The sequence below is a fragment of the Telmatherina bonti genome (genome assembly GCF_933228915.1).
Source record: "Telmatherina bonti genome assembly, chromosome: 2".
NCBI lineage: Eukaryota > Metazoa > Chordata > Actinopteri > Atheriniformes > Telmatherinidae > Telmatherina > Telmatherina bonti.
The window spans coordinates 40,506,612-40,524,333 of NC_136620.1; the positions used below are offsets into that span (position 1 = coordinate 40,506,612).

Consider the following 17,722-nt stretch of genomic DNA (forward strand, 5'->3'; position numbering starts at 1 on the left):
CAGTCTACCACCAGACTATAGACCAGACCTGATCCCCCCCACTACCATACCAGGATCCAGTCTACCACCAGACTATAGACCAGACCTGATCCCTCCACTACCATACCAGGATCCAGTCTACCACCAGACTATAGACCAGACCTGATCCCCCCACTACCATACCAGGATCCAGTCTACCACCAGACTATAAACCAGACCTGATCCCCCCACAACCACATCAGGATCCAGTCTACCACTAGACTATAAACCAGACCTGATCCCCCCCACTACCATACCAGGATCCAGTCTACCACCAGACTATAGACCAGACCTGATCCCCCCACTACCATACCAGGATCCAGTCTACCACCAGACTATAAACCAGACCTGATCCCCCCACAACTACATCAGGATCCAGTCTACCACTAGACTATAAACCAGACCTGATCCCCCCCACTACCATACCAGGATCCAGTCTACCACCAGACTATAGACCAGACCTGATCCCTCCACTACCATACCAGGATCCAGTCTACCACCAGACTATAGACCAGACCTGATCCCTCCACTACCATACCAGGATCCAGTCTACCACCAGACTATAGACCAGACCTGATCCCCTCCACTACCATACCAGGATCCAGTCTACCACCAGACTATAGACCAGACCTGATCCCCCCACAACCACATCAGGATGCAGTCTACCACCAGACTATAGACCAGACCTGATCCCCCCACAACCACATCAGGATGCAGTCTACCACCAGACTATAGACCAGACCTGATCCCCCCCACTACCATACCAGGATCCAGTCTACCACCAGACTATAAACCAGACCTGATCCCCCCACAACCACATCAGGATGCAGTCTACCACCAGACTATAGACCAGACCTGATCCCCCCCACTACCATACCAGGATCCAGTCTACCACCAGACTATAGACCAGACCTGATCCCTCCACTACCATACCAGGATCCAGTCTACCACCAGACTATAGACCAGACCTGATCCCTCATAATCACATCAGGATCCAGTCTACCACCAGACTATAAACCAGACCTGATCCCCCCACTACCATACCAGGATCCAGTCTACCACCAGACTATAAACCAGACCTGATCCCCCCACAACTACATCAGGATCCAGTCTACCACCAGACTATAGACCAGACCTGATCCCCCCACAACTACATCAGGATCCAGTCTACCACCAGACTATAGACCAGACCTGATCCCCCCACAACCACATCAGGATGCAGTCTACCACCAGACTATAGACCAGACCTGATCCCCCCACAACCACATCAGGATGCAGTCTACCACCAGACTATAAACCAGACCTGATCCCCCCCACTACCATACCAGGATCCAGTCTACCACCAGACTATAGACCAGACCTGATCCCCCCACAACCACATCAGGATGCAGTCTACCACCAGACTATAGACCAGACCTGATCCCCCCCACTACCATACCAGGATCCAGTCTACCACCAGACTATAGACCAGACCTGATCCCCCCACAACCACATCAGGATGCAGTCTACCACCAGACTATAAACCAGACCTGATCCCCCCACAACCACATCAGGATGCAGTCTACCACCAGACTATAGACCAGACCTGATCCCCCCCACTACCATATCAGGATCCAGTCTACCACCAGACTATAGACCAGACCTGATCCCCCCACAACCACATCAGGATGCAGTCTACCACCAGACTATAGACCAGACCTGATCCCCCCACAACCACATCAGGATGCAGTCTACCACCAGACTATAGACCAGACCTGATCCCCCCCACTACCATACCAGGATCCAGTCTACCACCAGACTATAGACCAGACCTGATCCCCCCACAACCACATCAGGATGCAGTCTACCACCAGACTATAAACCAGACCTGATCCCCCTACTACCACATCCTCATGCTGCGCCCAAAGCAACCAACTTCCCTTCCTATTGACCTTTTGAACTTGCCCCCCTGATAGTCTTGTCCACACTCGCAAAGCAAAGTTAAATAAAAGTTAACTTATAAATTTGTCTGTTTTCTGGGCTCTGAAACTCTAAACCGGAGAGCTCATGGCTCAGTCTCCAGTGAGAAAGTTAGGTTTGATATCAGAAGTTGGCGGTCAAGTCATTTGCTGTAATTTAATCTCAGAGAAAAAAAAGAGCCCAAGTCAAATACTCCGGTAGCCATAAGTACACACAATCTAGCTTGATAAAAAGGGCACTCCTCTTCCTCCTCTGACTCCATTAGAAATAATTATCTCCAATCGATCTGCGAGGCCCTCTGTGGAGCGCTAACATGAACTTGTCTCAGCAGTGTCAGGCTTCAGCAGTGTGTGTATGCGCGACCACAATTTGACTTCTGAAGTTGCTGTAATTCTGAAAGTGACTCATCTCAGAGCGCCAACAGATTGTCTACTTAGCGGGTCCCTCTGTACAAAAGCCTCCTTTGAGCAGGTCAAGCACAGGGTGGGCCTGTAATGGTGAATGCACAGATATCCGACCACCCGGTGTGACTCCACTGCAGCGTGAAAACCAAGTCGTCAGGATGGGGGGGCACCACAGCGGAAAATTGCGTCCAGTAAAGCGTGCAAGGAGGATGTGACAGTAAAGACATGCAATCCTAATGAAAATCAAATGCAGTCAGCTCACTTCTCAGGGAATCTCAGTGGCAGTAAGCCTATCCGGCATCTTCCTCAGAGCTGATAAGAGAGGCGAAGTTCAGATGATGAGAGGGGCAGAGGCCAACTCATTAATGTGGGTGTGCACCACTGCTGGCCAGTAAAAATATGTCAGAAATATAAATATGCCTCCCTTTTTCATAACAACCGGCCATTTTTCCAGTCATTTGAATAAGGAAGCATGAAAGTGAGGAGGTGGATCGAGCATCTCTGTGGAAATCTATGCACTTCTCTCGCTAGACCTCAACCAAAGCCACAGTCTCATCTTTACCTTCATTACCGCTGCCTCAGCCTTCCCAGGAGGCTCGCAGCACTACGTACTTCACCAGAAGCCCTTAAGTGTGCTTGCAAATAGCTATCCTTGCACTTATGCAGATGGACTGCTCCATGCCCTAAACTCTCGATTTTAATCATTTCAGGTTTGCAGGTTAAATTCCCGGATGAATGACTCAAAGCTGGAACTTGGTCCTGTTCAGAAAACTGACACTAAACTGACAGTCATCAAGCTGATATTGAATATAGAAAACTGGTTCCAGAGGTTGGGTCCTCTTAAGCTGTATTCATATCAGGAGAATCCCCTAGACTCGGTCCGATTGGGGACTCAGTCAGGTGGGGGGAGGGGGACATTATTCCAGATTAAGATTGTGTTCTCATTGCACTTCTAAAAGGAATCGGACCTTTTACAAAGAAGGTTTCACTCTCCAAAGAGGCAAGAAACATGGATATGCAGTGGTCTGGGTGGATCTAATCCTAGAGATGTGGGTGGATTGGATCCTAGAGGTCAAGGTGGATCTGATCCTAGTGTACTGGGTGGATTGGACACTTGCGGTCTAGGTGGATCAGATCCTACAGGTCTAGGTGGATTTGATCCTAAAGGTCTAGTTAGACCCGATCCTAGCGGTCTGGGTGGATCTAATCCTAGAGATGTGGGTGGATTGGATCCTAGAGGTCAAGGTGGATCTGATCCTAGTGTACTGGGTGGATTGGACCCTTGCGGTCTAGGTGGATCAGATCCTACAGGTCTAGGTGGATTTGATCCTAAAGGTCTAGGTAGACCCGATCCTAGCGGTCTGGGTGGATCTAATCCTAGAGATGTGGGTGGATTGGATCCTAGAGGTCAAGGTGGATCTGATCCTAGTGTACTGGGTGGATTGGACCCTTGCGGTCTAGGTGGATCAGATCCTACAGGTCTAGGTGGATTTGATCCTAAAGGTCTAGGTAGACCCGATCCTAGCGGTCTGGGTGGATCTGATCCTAGAGATGTGGGTGGATTGGATCCTAGAGGTCAAGGTGGATCTGATCCTAGTGTACTGGGTGGATTGGACCCTTGCGGTCTAGGTGTATCAGATCCTACAGGTCTAGGTGGATTTGATCCTAAAGGTCTAGGTAGACCCGATCCTAGCGGTCTGGGTGGATCTGATCCTAGAGATGTGGGTGGATTGGATCCTAGAGGTCAAGGTGGATCTGATCCTAGTGTACTGGGTGGATTGGACCCTTGCGGTCTAGGTGGATCAGATCCTACAGGTCTAGGTGGATTTGATCCTAAAGGTCTAGTTAGACCCGATCCTAGCGGTCTGGGTGGATCTAATCCTAGAGATGTGGGTGGATTGGATCCTAAAGGTCAAGGTGGATCTGATCCTAGTGTACTGGGTGGATTGGACCCTTGCGGTCTAGGTGGATCAGATCCTATAGGTCTAGGTGGATTTGATCCTAGAGGTCTAGGTAGACCCGATCCTAGCGGTCTGGGTGGATCTGATCCTAGAGATGTGGGTGGATTGGATCCTAGAGGTCAAGGTGGATCTGATCCTAGTGTACTGGGTGGATTGGACCCTTGCGGTCTAGGTGGATCAGATCCTACAGGTCTAGGTGGATTTGATCCTAAAGGTCTAGTTAGACCCAATCCTAGCGGTCTGGGTGGATCTAATCCTAGAGATGTGGGTGGATTGGATCCTAGAGGTCAAGGTGGATCTGATCCTAGTGTACTGGGTGGATTGGACCCTTGCGGTCTAGGTGGATCAGATCCTACAGGTCTAGGTGGATTTGATCCTAGAGGTCTAGGTAGACCCGATCCTAGCAGTCTGGGTGGATCTGATCCTAGGGGTCTTGGTGGACCGGATTCTAGAGGTCTAGTTGGATCGGATCCTGGAGGTCTAGTTGGATCGGATCCTGGCCTGAGTAGATCTGGGTAGATCTGATCCTAGTGGTCTGGGTGCATCATGTTTCTATCAGAACTGTTGCTAAAACCTTCCAGGTCAGACCGTGACACATTTCTCCCTCCAGATCCGCCTGTCGCCCCACAAGTTCGTATGTGTTGGTTGTGTTTACCTACGACGTGCTGAACCTACAATGCTTCCTGTATTCAGACCTGCGTCTGTATTCAGACTGAGGCTCAGGCTCACACAAAGCCACAAATGAAGCAACTTTCCAGGTAAACGGAGCAGGATTCAGATCAACGTGTCCTCAGCCGCAGTGCCGGTCGTGTTAATAAGGAAGAAAAGAACCTGCCTTCATATGTTGATCTCCGCTTTACTTGCTTCTACAGCATCCAAGCATTGAGGCAAATCCTTTGAAATAAAGACAACTTTATTGTGTACACGGGGAACTGCAAAAAATGATGCGCTGAATACTTCTCACATCAAAGAGAAGATAATGAAGGCAGTCGCATTGCAAACTTCTTCAGAACACAGTGAAACCTGCACATAAAACTGTCAGGAGTGGGGATATTACCAATCCAGTGGCATGTCCGTCGCCTTTTTATCCGCCGTAATTCTTTTTGCTCCGTCATTTAATTCATTTGTAGGCTCAGAGCCTCCAACCTGCCCGCATTAATATGAGATAAACCTCTGAATGGAGAGCGACATTAATTGTGGAAAAGAATCCAACTGAAGTGGCAGCCTCCCCTGTCACTGACTCTCATTCCCTGCACGCTGACATCAAAAGCAATAAGAGAGAAGAGCTATTTTAATTGCCTTGAAGTGACCTGGCTGCGTAGGCACCGATGTAGTGCTTTGTGTTCTCACTTCAAATTAGTCCTCCAGTTTCTGCCCATTTCTTGACGGTTAAGTTCAGAGGTTTAAAGGGCCACTTTATCTCAACAAAACATGTTCTGAAACACGTGCATACTCACAAATGCACTCGTACACACCTACACACTTTGTTTAAACATGTACATCTGAATGTCGATTATCCCTGACATCCCTCCAAAAAATATCTGGCATTCTGTCGCCATCTAGACAGCAGGCGCTGAACTGCGAGGAGAGGGAAAAAGAAACGGGTTTGATACGTCTCCACATCTTGCAGTGAAGCCGGGGTAAAAAACAGGCTGAGTGGAGGAAATAAATACATGCATGCAAGCTTTCTGCCTATCAGGTGAAGACAAAAGAAGGAGGGAGAATGAAGAAAGGAAGGCAGAAATGGGCTGAGAGATGCAGACGGAAGGAGAGAAGGGAGAAAATGAGAAAGCTGGTGGGACTTCTTGTAAAAGTCAAAAAGATCTGGTTCCATTTTGAACTTGAGAAGGTTTCCTGGCTGGATATGTCGAGAGAAGTAAAATTCCAGTCAGGGTTTGAAAGAATACAACTCACGCCTGCTGGTTTTGTGGTCAGTCTGAGTTCTGGTGTCCCATCTTATTTATTAGTTTTCCATGTGTTCCAGTTCATTAGCTGACCTGGATGTAGCTGGCTCATCCATTACGCCTTATGTTCACTGTGTATTTATGCGTCTCGGTGTGTTTGTTTGCAGTTATACCTTTATTAAAGATAAGTCTAAGTGTTTCCTCTGCCTCTCCGTTCTGCATCTTGGGTCCACGTCTCCACGTTCCACAACATCGTATTCACAACAAAGGTGCAGCTGAGTTTATCTTTTACAGCAGGAAACACAGAATTTAGTCTGTTTTTCTACCACAGAGCTTACGATCAGCTGTGAATCACCTGACAAACAAGACTTCTGGAACAAGTCAACAGAATGATCAAAGAGAAGAACTGAACAATCACAGTGGATTAAGCAGAGTGACTTCATGCTGGATACTGTATGCATGTGCACGACAGTCGGGATTTATCAGCATGATTAAACTGTTTTATTCCTCATAATCTTGTGTTCTGATTTCACTCAGAGTCACAGAACTACAAGAAAACAGGCTGTTTTAGTTGGTAAGTTAGTTGGTAGTAACAGTCTGCTGTGATCTAGAACAGGAACAACGTTCTGGATACTACCATCCAGAACGGGAACAACGTTCTGGATACTACCGTCCACAACAGGAACGACATTCAGGATACTATAGTTCAGAACAGGAACAACATTCTGGATACTACCATCCGAAACGGGAACAACGTTCTGGATACTACCATCCGAAACGGGAACAACGTTCTGGATACTACCATCCGAAACGGGAACGACGTTCAAGATACTGCCATCCGAAACGGGAACAACGTTCAAGATACTGCCATCCAGAACGGGAACAACATCCTGGATACCACCATCCAGAACGGAAATACGTTCTGGATACTACCATCCAAAACAGGGACAACGTTCTGGATACTACCATCCAGAACAGGAACAACGTTCTACATACTACCATCCAGAACGGGAACAACATTCTGGATACTACCATCCAGAACGGGAATACGTTCTACATACTACCATCCAGAACGGGAACAACATTCTGGATACTACCATCCAAAACGGGAACAACATTCTGGATACTACCATCCAGAACAGGAACAACCTTCTAGATACTACCATCCAGAACGGGAACAACATTCTGGATACTACCATCCGAAACGGGAACAACATCCTGGATACGACCATCCAGAACAGGAACAACCTTCTAGATACTACCTTCCAGAACAGGGACAACGTTCTGGATACTACCATCCAAAACAGGAACAACATGCTGGATACTACCATCCAAAACAGGGACAACGTTCTGGATACTACCATCCAGAACGGGAATACGTTCTGGATACTACCATCCAAAACAGGAACAACGTTCTGGATACTACCATCCAGAACAGGAACAACGTTCTGGATACGACCATCCAGAACAGGAACAACGTTCTGGATACTACCATCCAGAACAGGAACAACGTTCTACATACTACCATCCAGAACGGGAACAACATTCTGGATACTACCATCCAGAACGGGAATACGTTCTACATACTACCATCCAGAACGGGAACAACATTCTGGATACTACCATCCAAAACGGGAACAACATTCTGGATACTACCATCCAGAACAGGAACAACCTTCTAGATGCTACCATCCAGAACGGGAACAACATTCTGGATACTACCATCCGAAACGGGAACAACATCCTGGATACGACCATCCAGAACAGGAACAACCTTCTAGATACTACCTTCCAGAACAGGGACAACGTTCTGGATACTACCATCCAAAACAGGAACAACATGCTGGATACTACCATCCAGAACAGGAACAACGTTCTACATACTACCATCCAGAACGGGAACAACATTCTGGATACTACCATCCGAAACGGGAACAACATCCTGGATAGGACCATCCAGAACAGGAACAACCTTCTAGATACTACCTTCCAGAACAGGAACAACCTTCTAGATACTATCATCCGGAACGGGAACAACGTTCTGGATACTACCATCCGAAACGGGAACAAAGATCCTGGATACAACCATCCAGAACAGGAACAATCTTCTAGATACTACCATCCAGAACGGGAACAACGTTCTGGATACTACCATCCAAAACGGGAACAAAACATCCTGGATACGACCATCCAGAACAGGAACAACGTTCTAGATACTACCATCCAGAACAGGAACAACGTTCTGGATACTACCATCCACAACAGGAAACACATTCTGGATACTACCATCCAGAACAGGAACAACCTTCTAGGTACTACCATCCAGAACAGGAACAACATTCAGGATACTATAGTCCAGAACGGGAACAACGTTCTGGATACTACCATCCAGAACAGGAACAACGTTCTGGATACTACCATCCAGAACGGGAACAAAACATCCTGGATACGACCATCCAGAACAGGAACAACCTTCTAGATACTACCATCCAGAACGGGAACAACATCCTGGATACGACCATCCAGAACAGGAACAACGTTCTGGATACTACCTTCCAGAACAGGAACAACGTTCTAGATACTACCATCCAGAACGGGAACAACATTCTGGATACTACCATCCAGAACAGGAACAACGTTCTAGATACTACCATCCAGAATGGGAACAACATTCTGGATACTACCATCCAGAACGGGAACAACATTCTGGATACTACCATCCAGAACAGGAACAACCTTCTAGATACTACCATCCAGAACGGGAACAACGTTCTGGATACTACCTTCCAGAACAGGAACAATGTTCTGGATACTACCATCCAAAACGGGAACAACGTTCTGGATACTACCTTCCAGAACAGGAACAACGTTCTGGATACTACCATCCAAAACAGGAACAACGTTCTAGATACTACCATCCAGAACGGGAACAATGTTCTGGATACTACCATCCAAAACGGGAACAACATTCTGGATACTACCATCCAGAACAGGAACAACATCCTGGATAGTACCATCCAGAACAGGAACAACATTCTGGATACTACCATCCAGAACCGGAAACACGTTCTGGATACTACCATCCAGAACCGGAACAACGTTCTGGATACTACCATCCAGAACCGGAACAACATTCTGGATCCTACCATCCAGAACCGGAACAACGTTCTGGATCCTACCATCCAGAACGGGAACAACGTTCTGGATACTACCATCCAGAACGGGAACAACATTCTGGATACTACCATCCAGAACAGGAACAACGTTCTGGATACTACCATCCAGAACAGGAACAACATCCTGGATAGTACCATCCAGAACAGGAACAACATCCTGGATACTACCATCCAGAACAGGAACAACGTTCTGGATCCTACCATCCAGAACCGGAACAACGTTCTGGATCCTACCATCCAGAACCGGAACAACGTTCTGGATCCTACCATCCAGAACGGGAACAACGTTCTGGATCCTACCATCCAGAACGGGAACAACGTTCTGGATACTACCATCCAGAACAGGAACAACGTTCTGGATACTACCATCCAGAACAGGAACAACATTCTGGATACTACCATCCAGAACAGGAACAACATTCTGGATACTACCATCCAGAACAGGAACAACGTTCTGGATACTACCATCCAGAACAGGAACAACATTCTGGATACTACCATCCAGAACAGGAACAACATTCTGGATACTACCATCCAGAACAGGAACAACATTCTGGATACTACCATCCAGAACAGGAACAACATTCTGGATACTACCATCCAGAACAGGAACAACATTCTGGATACTACCATCCAGAACCGGAACAACGTTCTGGATACTACCATCCAGAACGGGAACAACGTTCTGGATACTACCATCCAGAATGGGAACAACATTCTGGATACTACCATCCAGAACAGGAACAACATTCTGGATACTACCATCCAGAACAGGAACAACGTTCTGGATACTACCATCCAGAACAGGAACAACGTTCTGGATACTACCATCCAGAACAGGAACAACGTTCTGGATACTACCATCCAGAACAGGAACAACATTCTGGATACTACCATCCAGAACAGGAACAACATTCTGGATACTACCATCCAGAACAGGAACAACGTTCTGGATACTACCATCCAGAACAGGAACAACGTTCTGGATACTACCATCCAGAACAGGAACAACGTTCTGGATACTACCATCCAGAACAGGAACAACATTCTGGATACTACCATCCAGAACAGGAACAACATTCTGGATACTACCATCCAGAACAGGAACAACATTCTGGATACTACCATCCAGAACCGGAACAACGTTCTGGATACTACCATCCAGAATGGGAACAACGTTCTGGATACTACCATCCAGAACAGGAACAACATTCTGGATACTACCATCCAGAACAGGAACAACATTCTGGATACTACCATCCAGAACAGGAACAACGTTCTGGATACTACCATCCAGAACAGGAACAACATTCTGGATACTACCATCCAGAACAGGAACAACGTTCTGGATACTACCATCCAGAACAGGAACAACATTCTGGATACCACCATCCAGACAGGAACAACGTTCTAGATACTACCATCTTCAGTCACCGCTGAAGATGGATTCAAGGATTTGGTGTTTCACCAATGTGAAGTGTCCACATCATCTGTTTGCTTAAACACCTTCTGATCTTTTTAATTTTCAAATTATGTCACAAAAAAAACCCAAAATGTCCAGAAGAAGAAAATATATGTAGGCATTATACAGCGAAGCAACAGAGGCAGCAGCAGACTATATTTAAGTTTGTGGTTTATTTAGGGTTCAATAAATAATGCCATTTCATTCCAGTAATTTGGCCTGAAATATTCAGCTACATGTGAATCTGCTTTGTTGCTTCATTTTGTCCTGCTGAAATCATTTCTCTGATGCTTTTGTCCACATACATTAACATTTACACTGTACCTGTAAAAGCAAGCAAACGCTGATCAGCGCCCTCTCAACCCGTCTCGTAAAACTCAGTTGTCTATACTACCTTCACCAGCATTTACCCGCAGTAATGGCTGCTCTATAACAGATGTGGTGGTGAAAGCAAATGGTGAGCCTTTTGTTGAATTGTTATATTTATAGAAATAATCTCTTTTAATAAAGAAAAGATCTTTGGAGAAACACGTCAAGTCTAATATGAAGCTTTTACTATTAATTTGCTTTAAATTGCTGCAGCAAACAAAGTATTTCAGCAAATTTTCATCTCAGTCAAGTGTTTACGCATCACGTCCACCATCCGGAGCACACACTGACCTGCTCTTATTGCTCTTCAGTGGTCTGTAAGTGCCACTTAGTTATGAGTCTGCAACACATCTATTACCTTTACTGAGCAGAAAAAATGCAACACTAAAAGGCTAATGCAACCTGCCGTGGCCTGTATCGTAGCCTGATAGCAGCATTAAAGACAGATGAGCGTGAAGCCTTCAGCATGAACGCTGCAACGCCAGCGTCACCTTTAGAGGAAAAGACAGGAGTCGTCACAATCATGCTGCAAAGAGAAGGTTCAGCCTCAGTCCTGCAGAACTTGTGTGTGTTGTGATGGAAAAAGGCCAGCGGATAGAAATAATGGCTGCTGAGCAAGACGAGGAGGAAGATGAGAGGAAGAGTCTTTGCTACATCTGGCTTTTTCTCATCCTGATGATTTTGTACACGGCTCTGAGGAGAAAGCTGCTTTTCTTTCATCTGTTATCTTGACCTGAGTATCTTTATGGCTCTTTGTCTGTTTGTCACACACTTTATCTGTGTGCTTGTTTATCTGCTTGTCTGACCGCTGAACTGACAAGAGGAGAGCAAGCTGAGATGAAAACGTGATGAACTGGAGGGAAAGCTTCGCTTTGTGCTGCTGTGTCCTTCACACACGGTTACTGAGGCCTTTTCTTGTGTCTGGTCATGCTACTCCGTCTCTTCTCTGGCAAATAAGCCATTAATCTACTCTCCGAGGACACAGAGTTTTCCTTTTTCCTCTGTTTCCCCACCACTTGGCACATTTCACGATTAAACCACGCAATGTCCACTGGTGTTTTGCATAATTAGGCCACTTATATCAAATGCAGGCAGATTCTAATGGAGCGCGAAGGGGACATATTTACTTTAATTACTGCTCTCAGTGGCTCTATACCTCATCCTCCCTGGCTTCATCTTCTGCCTACGCCTCCCTTCCCCCGGAGAGTGCAGTGGCAACGGCAGGAGAAAGAAGATTGAAGAAGACTGTTTCCCTCAAAGGTCACACCCTCCTTCAGTGGAGTTTAGATAACGTTTGACCTTATAGCCCATTACATCGCACCGCTGCTCGACTCTGGTCCCAGGGGAGTACACAGATAGATAAAAAAACTCAGTCCGTGTTTCAGAATCTCCCGTTACAAGGGAAGCCGTGCAGGTGTGTGTGTGTGTGTGTGTGTGTGTGTGTGTGTGTGTGTGTGTGTGTGTGTGTGTGTGTGTGTGTGTGTGTGTGTGTGTGTGTGTGTGTGCGCGCGCCGATACGGTGGTTTTATTTCATGGAAGAGTTTTCTGTCAATAACAGCAGAATCTGCATAAATAAGGTATAAAAACGTCACAGGAAGACTTTCACACACACTGGAGGTGTGTTTTCACACCGAAAACAGTCCACAGGGAGACGGAAGCACGTCGGACGCATGTTTATCAGCTGATGGTTGGAGATGCAGTAACGCAGGTCCCCGCAGGTCCTGGCAGGTCCTCACAGGTCCTGGCAGGTCCACGCGGGTCCTCGCAGGTCCTCACAGGTCCTGGCAGTTCCACGCGGGTCCTCGCAGGTCCTCACAGGTCCTGGCAGTTCCACGCGGGTCCTGGCAGGTCCTCACAGGTCCTGGCAGTTCCACGCGGGTCCTGGCAGGTCTTGGCAGGTCCTGGCAGGTCCTCACAGGTCCTGGCAGTTCCACGCGGGTCCTGGCAGGTCTTGGCAGGTCCTGGCAGGTCCTCACAGGTCCTGGCAGTTCCACGCGGGTCCTGGCAGGTCTTGGCAGGTCCTGGCAGGTCCTCACAGGTCCTGGCAGTTCCACACGGGTCCTGGCAGGTCTTGGCAGGTCCTGGCAGGTCCTCACAGGTCCTGGCAGTTCCACGCGGGTCCTCGCAGGTCCTCACAGATTTCAGTCAGTTACATTAAAGACCTCGAGACGACGATGAATGAAGTTTTGGACCAGACGTGTAGCTGCACACTGGGCCATCTCTTCCTGCAGGCATGATGGGATTTGTAGTTTAATCACCACGCATGAACACCGCCGCTATCTGATCCAGCTGTCCTAAGAACTGGGAATTCTGCGATGTTTTTGCAGGATATGATGAAGCAACTGCAGGATTCCGGGCTGGGAAGTCGGATCCTGAGATTCCAGATGTAAAGATGGCTGCAGGACCTCCTGTTGTTGTTTACTTTGTGTCTGTTACGTAAACAGCAGCGAGTTGTTATCAATAGTTACGTTGCTGCAGCTTGTTTGTAAAAAGTCAGGTCACTACGTGGCTTATTCGTCACAGATCACCTAAACGGCCTGCTGTTGTCATGGTGACGACATTTCTATGACAGGTTTGTGATTTTCTTCTTCAGCATCTGTAGATCCTCATCTATCAGCTGGTGCATCTGGAACGCCGACTACCTGGTACTGACGTCACCGACTCTCTAGCCAACCTGAACGCACCACGATGCCTTCAGAGACACAGAATCGACCTGTGATTACGGCGTTTTACTGTGTTTCATGAGGCCGACGCCCGTCGGGAACGTAAGAAAACATGTTTTCATGAAAACTCCACAGATATCGGTGCCTGTTTCCAAACTGGAACCCAGAAAAATAGAATCTAGAAGTGAAACAATAAAACTTGACTAAATGAAATTTCAGAATCAAATCTTTCAGAGTTTTTCCGACCAGATGTCTAAAGCAGCGAACGAGGCGGATTATCATGAATTAGCTTGATGCAAACAAACAAAGCTGAATTCAACTTCAGACATTTTTAGACTTTTGGAAACACCAGATGGGGAAGTTTACGTCCACTTTGGGCCTCAGAATGTTTGCAGGTTTCAGTCAGGATTAACCTTTTATAACTAGCGAGGGAAGAAACGGCGTGAAAGGAGATGAGTGCAGCCCAGTGAGGTGGGAAGAAAAGCAGAGGAAGGAACATTCCTGTCCTGATGACTGGCATTCCTCGTTAGAGTCCTAATTAGACCTTCCAGCTCGTCACAGCGTCGCTCTTCAGCTGGACGCCAGAATAACAGAAGAAAAGGCCGGAACTTTGCGACAGAGTGATGGCAGGTCTGAGCAGACGGTGTGATGAAGATCAAGAGCTTGGGCTGGGGTCTGCGTTTGGAGGGATAATTGATCGTATCCGGTGACGGACATGACAGCCTCCATCTGCGGCGCCGCTCATTATGTTCTGCAGAGGACGGAGATGTGTGAGTCTTTAATGAGTGACAAATAAATCTGGTGTCTATGATTAGAAATGACTCAACAGAGAAGCGAACAAACCTCTGCTGGCTGCTCGCGTGAAGCTTTACTCACGTCTCCCACCTGTTGCTGCCATCATAAACTGCACTGACATTCAGAGAGAAATCAGAGTAAAACAGAAGGATGAAAGTAGAAAATGGGACTTTCTGCCGCCGGAAGCTTCGTCTGAGAAACAGGACGCCATGGCAACCCTGTCATCAGCATCACACATCCTTCTGCAGACCTGACCTCCATCCGCCTCTCTACGTCTGCAGCAGCTTCAGCGGGAACTTCAGGAGTCTGATGGTCACCGTAGACGTAAACGTCCACCACAGCAAACCTTCCAGCAGACACACCAGGTGCCCAGAACTCCAACTGGGATCTTCCCCACCCCCCTCCTCAGGAGAGAGGGAGCGGAGACAAACCACAGTCTGGATTACGTTTGTAAAATCAAATGAATTCAAGTAAACAAGGAGTCTGCAGAAACAAACAAACAAACCTGGGGAGAAATTAAAATAAGATCTAACAACAGCAAAAAGGAGCAAAGAGAGGAGGGAGAGATGGCAGGAGGAGAGTCCTGCAGCTCCCAGCTGTCTGTCTGAATGGTTGCTCCGCACGGAGACGCCGCAGGTGGAGGCAGACAGGTGGAGGCAGACAGGTGGAGGAGGACAGAGTGGAGGAGGACAGGTGGAGGCGGACAGGTGGAGGAGGACATGTGGAGGCGGACAGGTGGAGGAGGACAGGTGGAGGAGGACAGGTGGAGGCGGACAGGTGGAGGCGGACAGGTGGAGGAGGACAGGTGGAGGCGGACAGGTGGAGGAGGACAGGTGGAGGCAGACAGGTGAAGGCAGACAGGTGAAGGCGGACAGGTGGAGGCAGACAGGTGGAGGAGGACATGTGGAGGCAGACAGGTGGAGGAGGACAGGTGGAGGAGGACATGTGGAGGCAGACAGGTGGAGCAGCAGGTTCCAGCCACCAACATGAAGACGCCTGCATGTGCAGGACCTGACAGAAGAGCGTGCCTGAGGTTTGACCCCTGACCTGTGGGAAGGAGAATCACCGCGTTGCACAGCGGTGACTGATTGCAGCCTAAGATGTGCTCTCGTGTTGGAGAGGCACTTGGCTCCCCTCTTCAGCATCGATGAAGACCAAAAGCTCCTTCAAGCCGACACACACCCCTCATGCAGGACGTTTCCAGAGAGGAGAAACCAGATGGTTCTGCATGTAAACATCCTGAAACTCTGACGTTTCCAATTATTAAAACATCAAAACTGTCAGACAGGGTGTCGAGTTGTAAGTGCCGTGTTTAAACCGTGGAAACACGCCGGAGGACGCGTGGCATCCAACCTGCTGGAGCTCCATCCCTGCACGGCATTCAGCCACTTGGTTGTCAGAACCGTCTTCCAGTCAGAGGAAACCTCCTCACGACCAGAGTAAAAGAGATTTGTGTATGTAGAGCGTGTGTGTGTGTGTGTGTGTGTGTGTGAGGCAGAGCAAGTCCTAATCAATAAAACAGGGAGTTAAATCATTTCTTTACAGGCACTAGTAGGATGGGACTGAAGCACACCTGCCCGTCTGCCTGTCTGTCTGCCTGCCTGCCCGTCTGCCTGTCTGTCTGCCTGCCTGCCCGTCTGCCTGTCTGTCTGCCTGCCTGCCTGTCTGCCTGCCCGTCTGCCTGTCTGTCTGCCCGCCCGTCTGCCTGTCTGTCTGCCCGCCCGTCTGCCTGTCTGTCTGCCTGCCTGCCCGTCTGCCTGTCTGTCTGCCTGCCCGCCCGTCTGCCTGTCTGTCTGCCTGCCCGCCCGTCTGCCTGCCTGCCTGCCCGTCTGCCTGCCCGCCCGTCTGCCTGCCTGCCTGCCCGTCTGCCTGCCTGCCTGCCCGTCTGCCTGCCTGTCTGTCCACACATCCTGGTGAGCCTGAGAAGCAGCAGTTTCCTACAGCAGCTACTCTCCAAACAGCCAGGATTCTTTGCAGCAACCAGAGGAAACAGGAAAACAAAGCAAGTCTTCAGTGATTTCTGATGATCCTCAGAGGCTCAACAAGGAGCTGCTTGCTGAAAGGCACTGAGGCAGAGCAGGTCTGGGGATTAAAACCACAACCAGGTTCGTTGGACTGGACTAATCAGCTGTTCTGAGTCTCCGCGTTAAAGTGAGAGGAACTGTGCGCGTGGCGCGCCACGGAGGGGATTTTAGGGCTTCATTTCACGTCACAACACAACTCACGTCTGAATACTGAGAGAAATGCCTCCAAGACCGCGTGCGCGCTTCCCACAAACACGCGCCCTCACAGCCCAAAAGAAACGCTGAAGTTGGTGTGTGAGTGGAATGTAGATGACTGGAGACAAGAGCAGGAGCCGTGATCTGCACGCAGACAGGGCGCGCGCGCCTCCTCTGAAGCCCCTTCCCACCTCCTCTTCCTCCTCTTCCTCCTCTCCCTCCTAAAGCTGAAAATGGGAAAGGAATTCCCAAAGTGAATCAGCTCTGATTCCTTCTCCACAACACCTCGGAGCCAGAAGTGGCGCCCGCGCGCGCGGCGGGACGAATAAACTTGCTTTGCCGCGGCGGCTGCACGCGCAGCAACACAGGTGGAAACGCGGACGCGTCGTTTGGAGACTCGGACAAAGTTGACCAGGCAGGCAGAGCGCGAGCGCAGACCCGACTTGCCATAGGAGCGCACGGCTCCGCGTGCGGCGGCGAACCTTTCCGCGTGCGGCGGACCGCTCCGCGTGCTGCGGCGGAGCTCGGCGGCGGCTTACCTGGCTGAGGAGGATCTGCAGGAGGAGGATGCGGAGTCCGGTCTCCATGCTGCTTTTATTTCTGTCGCTGTGGAACACAAACAGATTCAGGACAGACTGAGAGAGGCTGGGGGGGCTCTACTCATAATTCCAGCGTCCAACCGGCGCGTGGGGGGGGGGGGAGGAAAGCCTCCAGCTGCCAACTTCCCCCAAACACAACTGCAGTCTGAGCAGCACGCGCTGGAAATGAAGGCGAGACCGCGACCAATAGATT

At 48.8% G+C, this 17,722-nt stretch overlaps 1 protein-coding gene across 1 annotated transcript in view; it reads right to left on the reverse strand.

Moving 5' to 3' along the window:
• Positions 1–17,517, reverse strand: part of cdh13 (cadherin 13, H-cadherin (heart)) — a gene marked incomplete at its 5' end in the record, with an annotated part of 453,399 nt that extends 435,882 nt beyond the window's left edge. Inside the window, one exon of the mRNA XM_079249495.1 lies at positions 17,470–17,517. Coding sequence (XP_079105621.1) covers positions 17,470–17,517 — 48 coding nt within the window. The remainder of the gene's footprint in view (positions 1–17,469) is intronic.
• Positions 17,518–17,722: the final 205 nt, after the last annotated feature.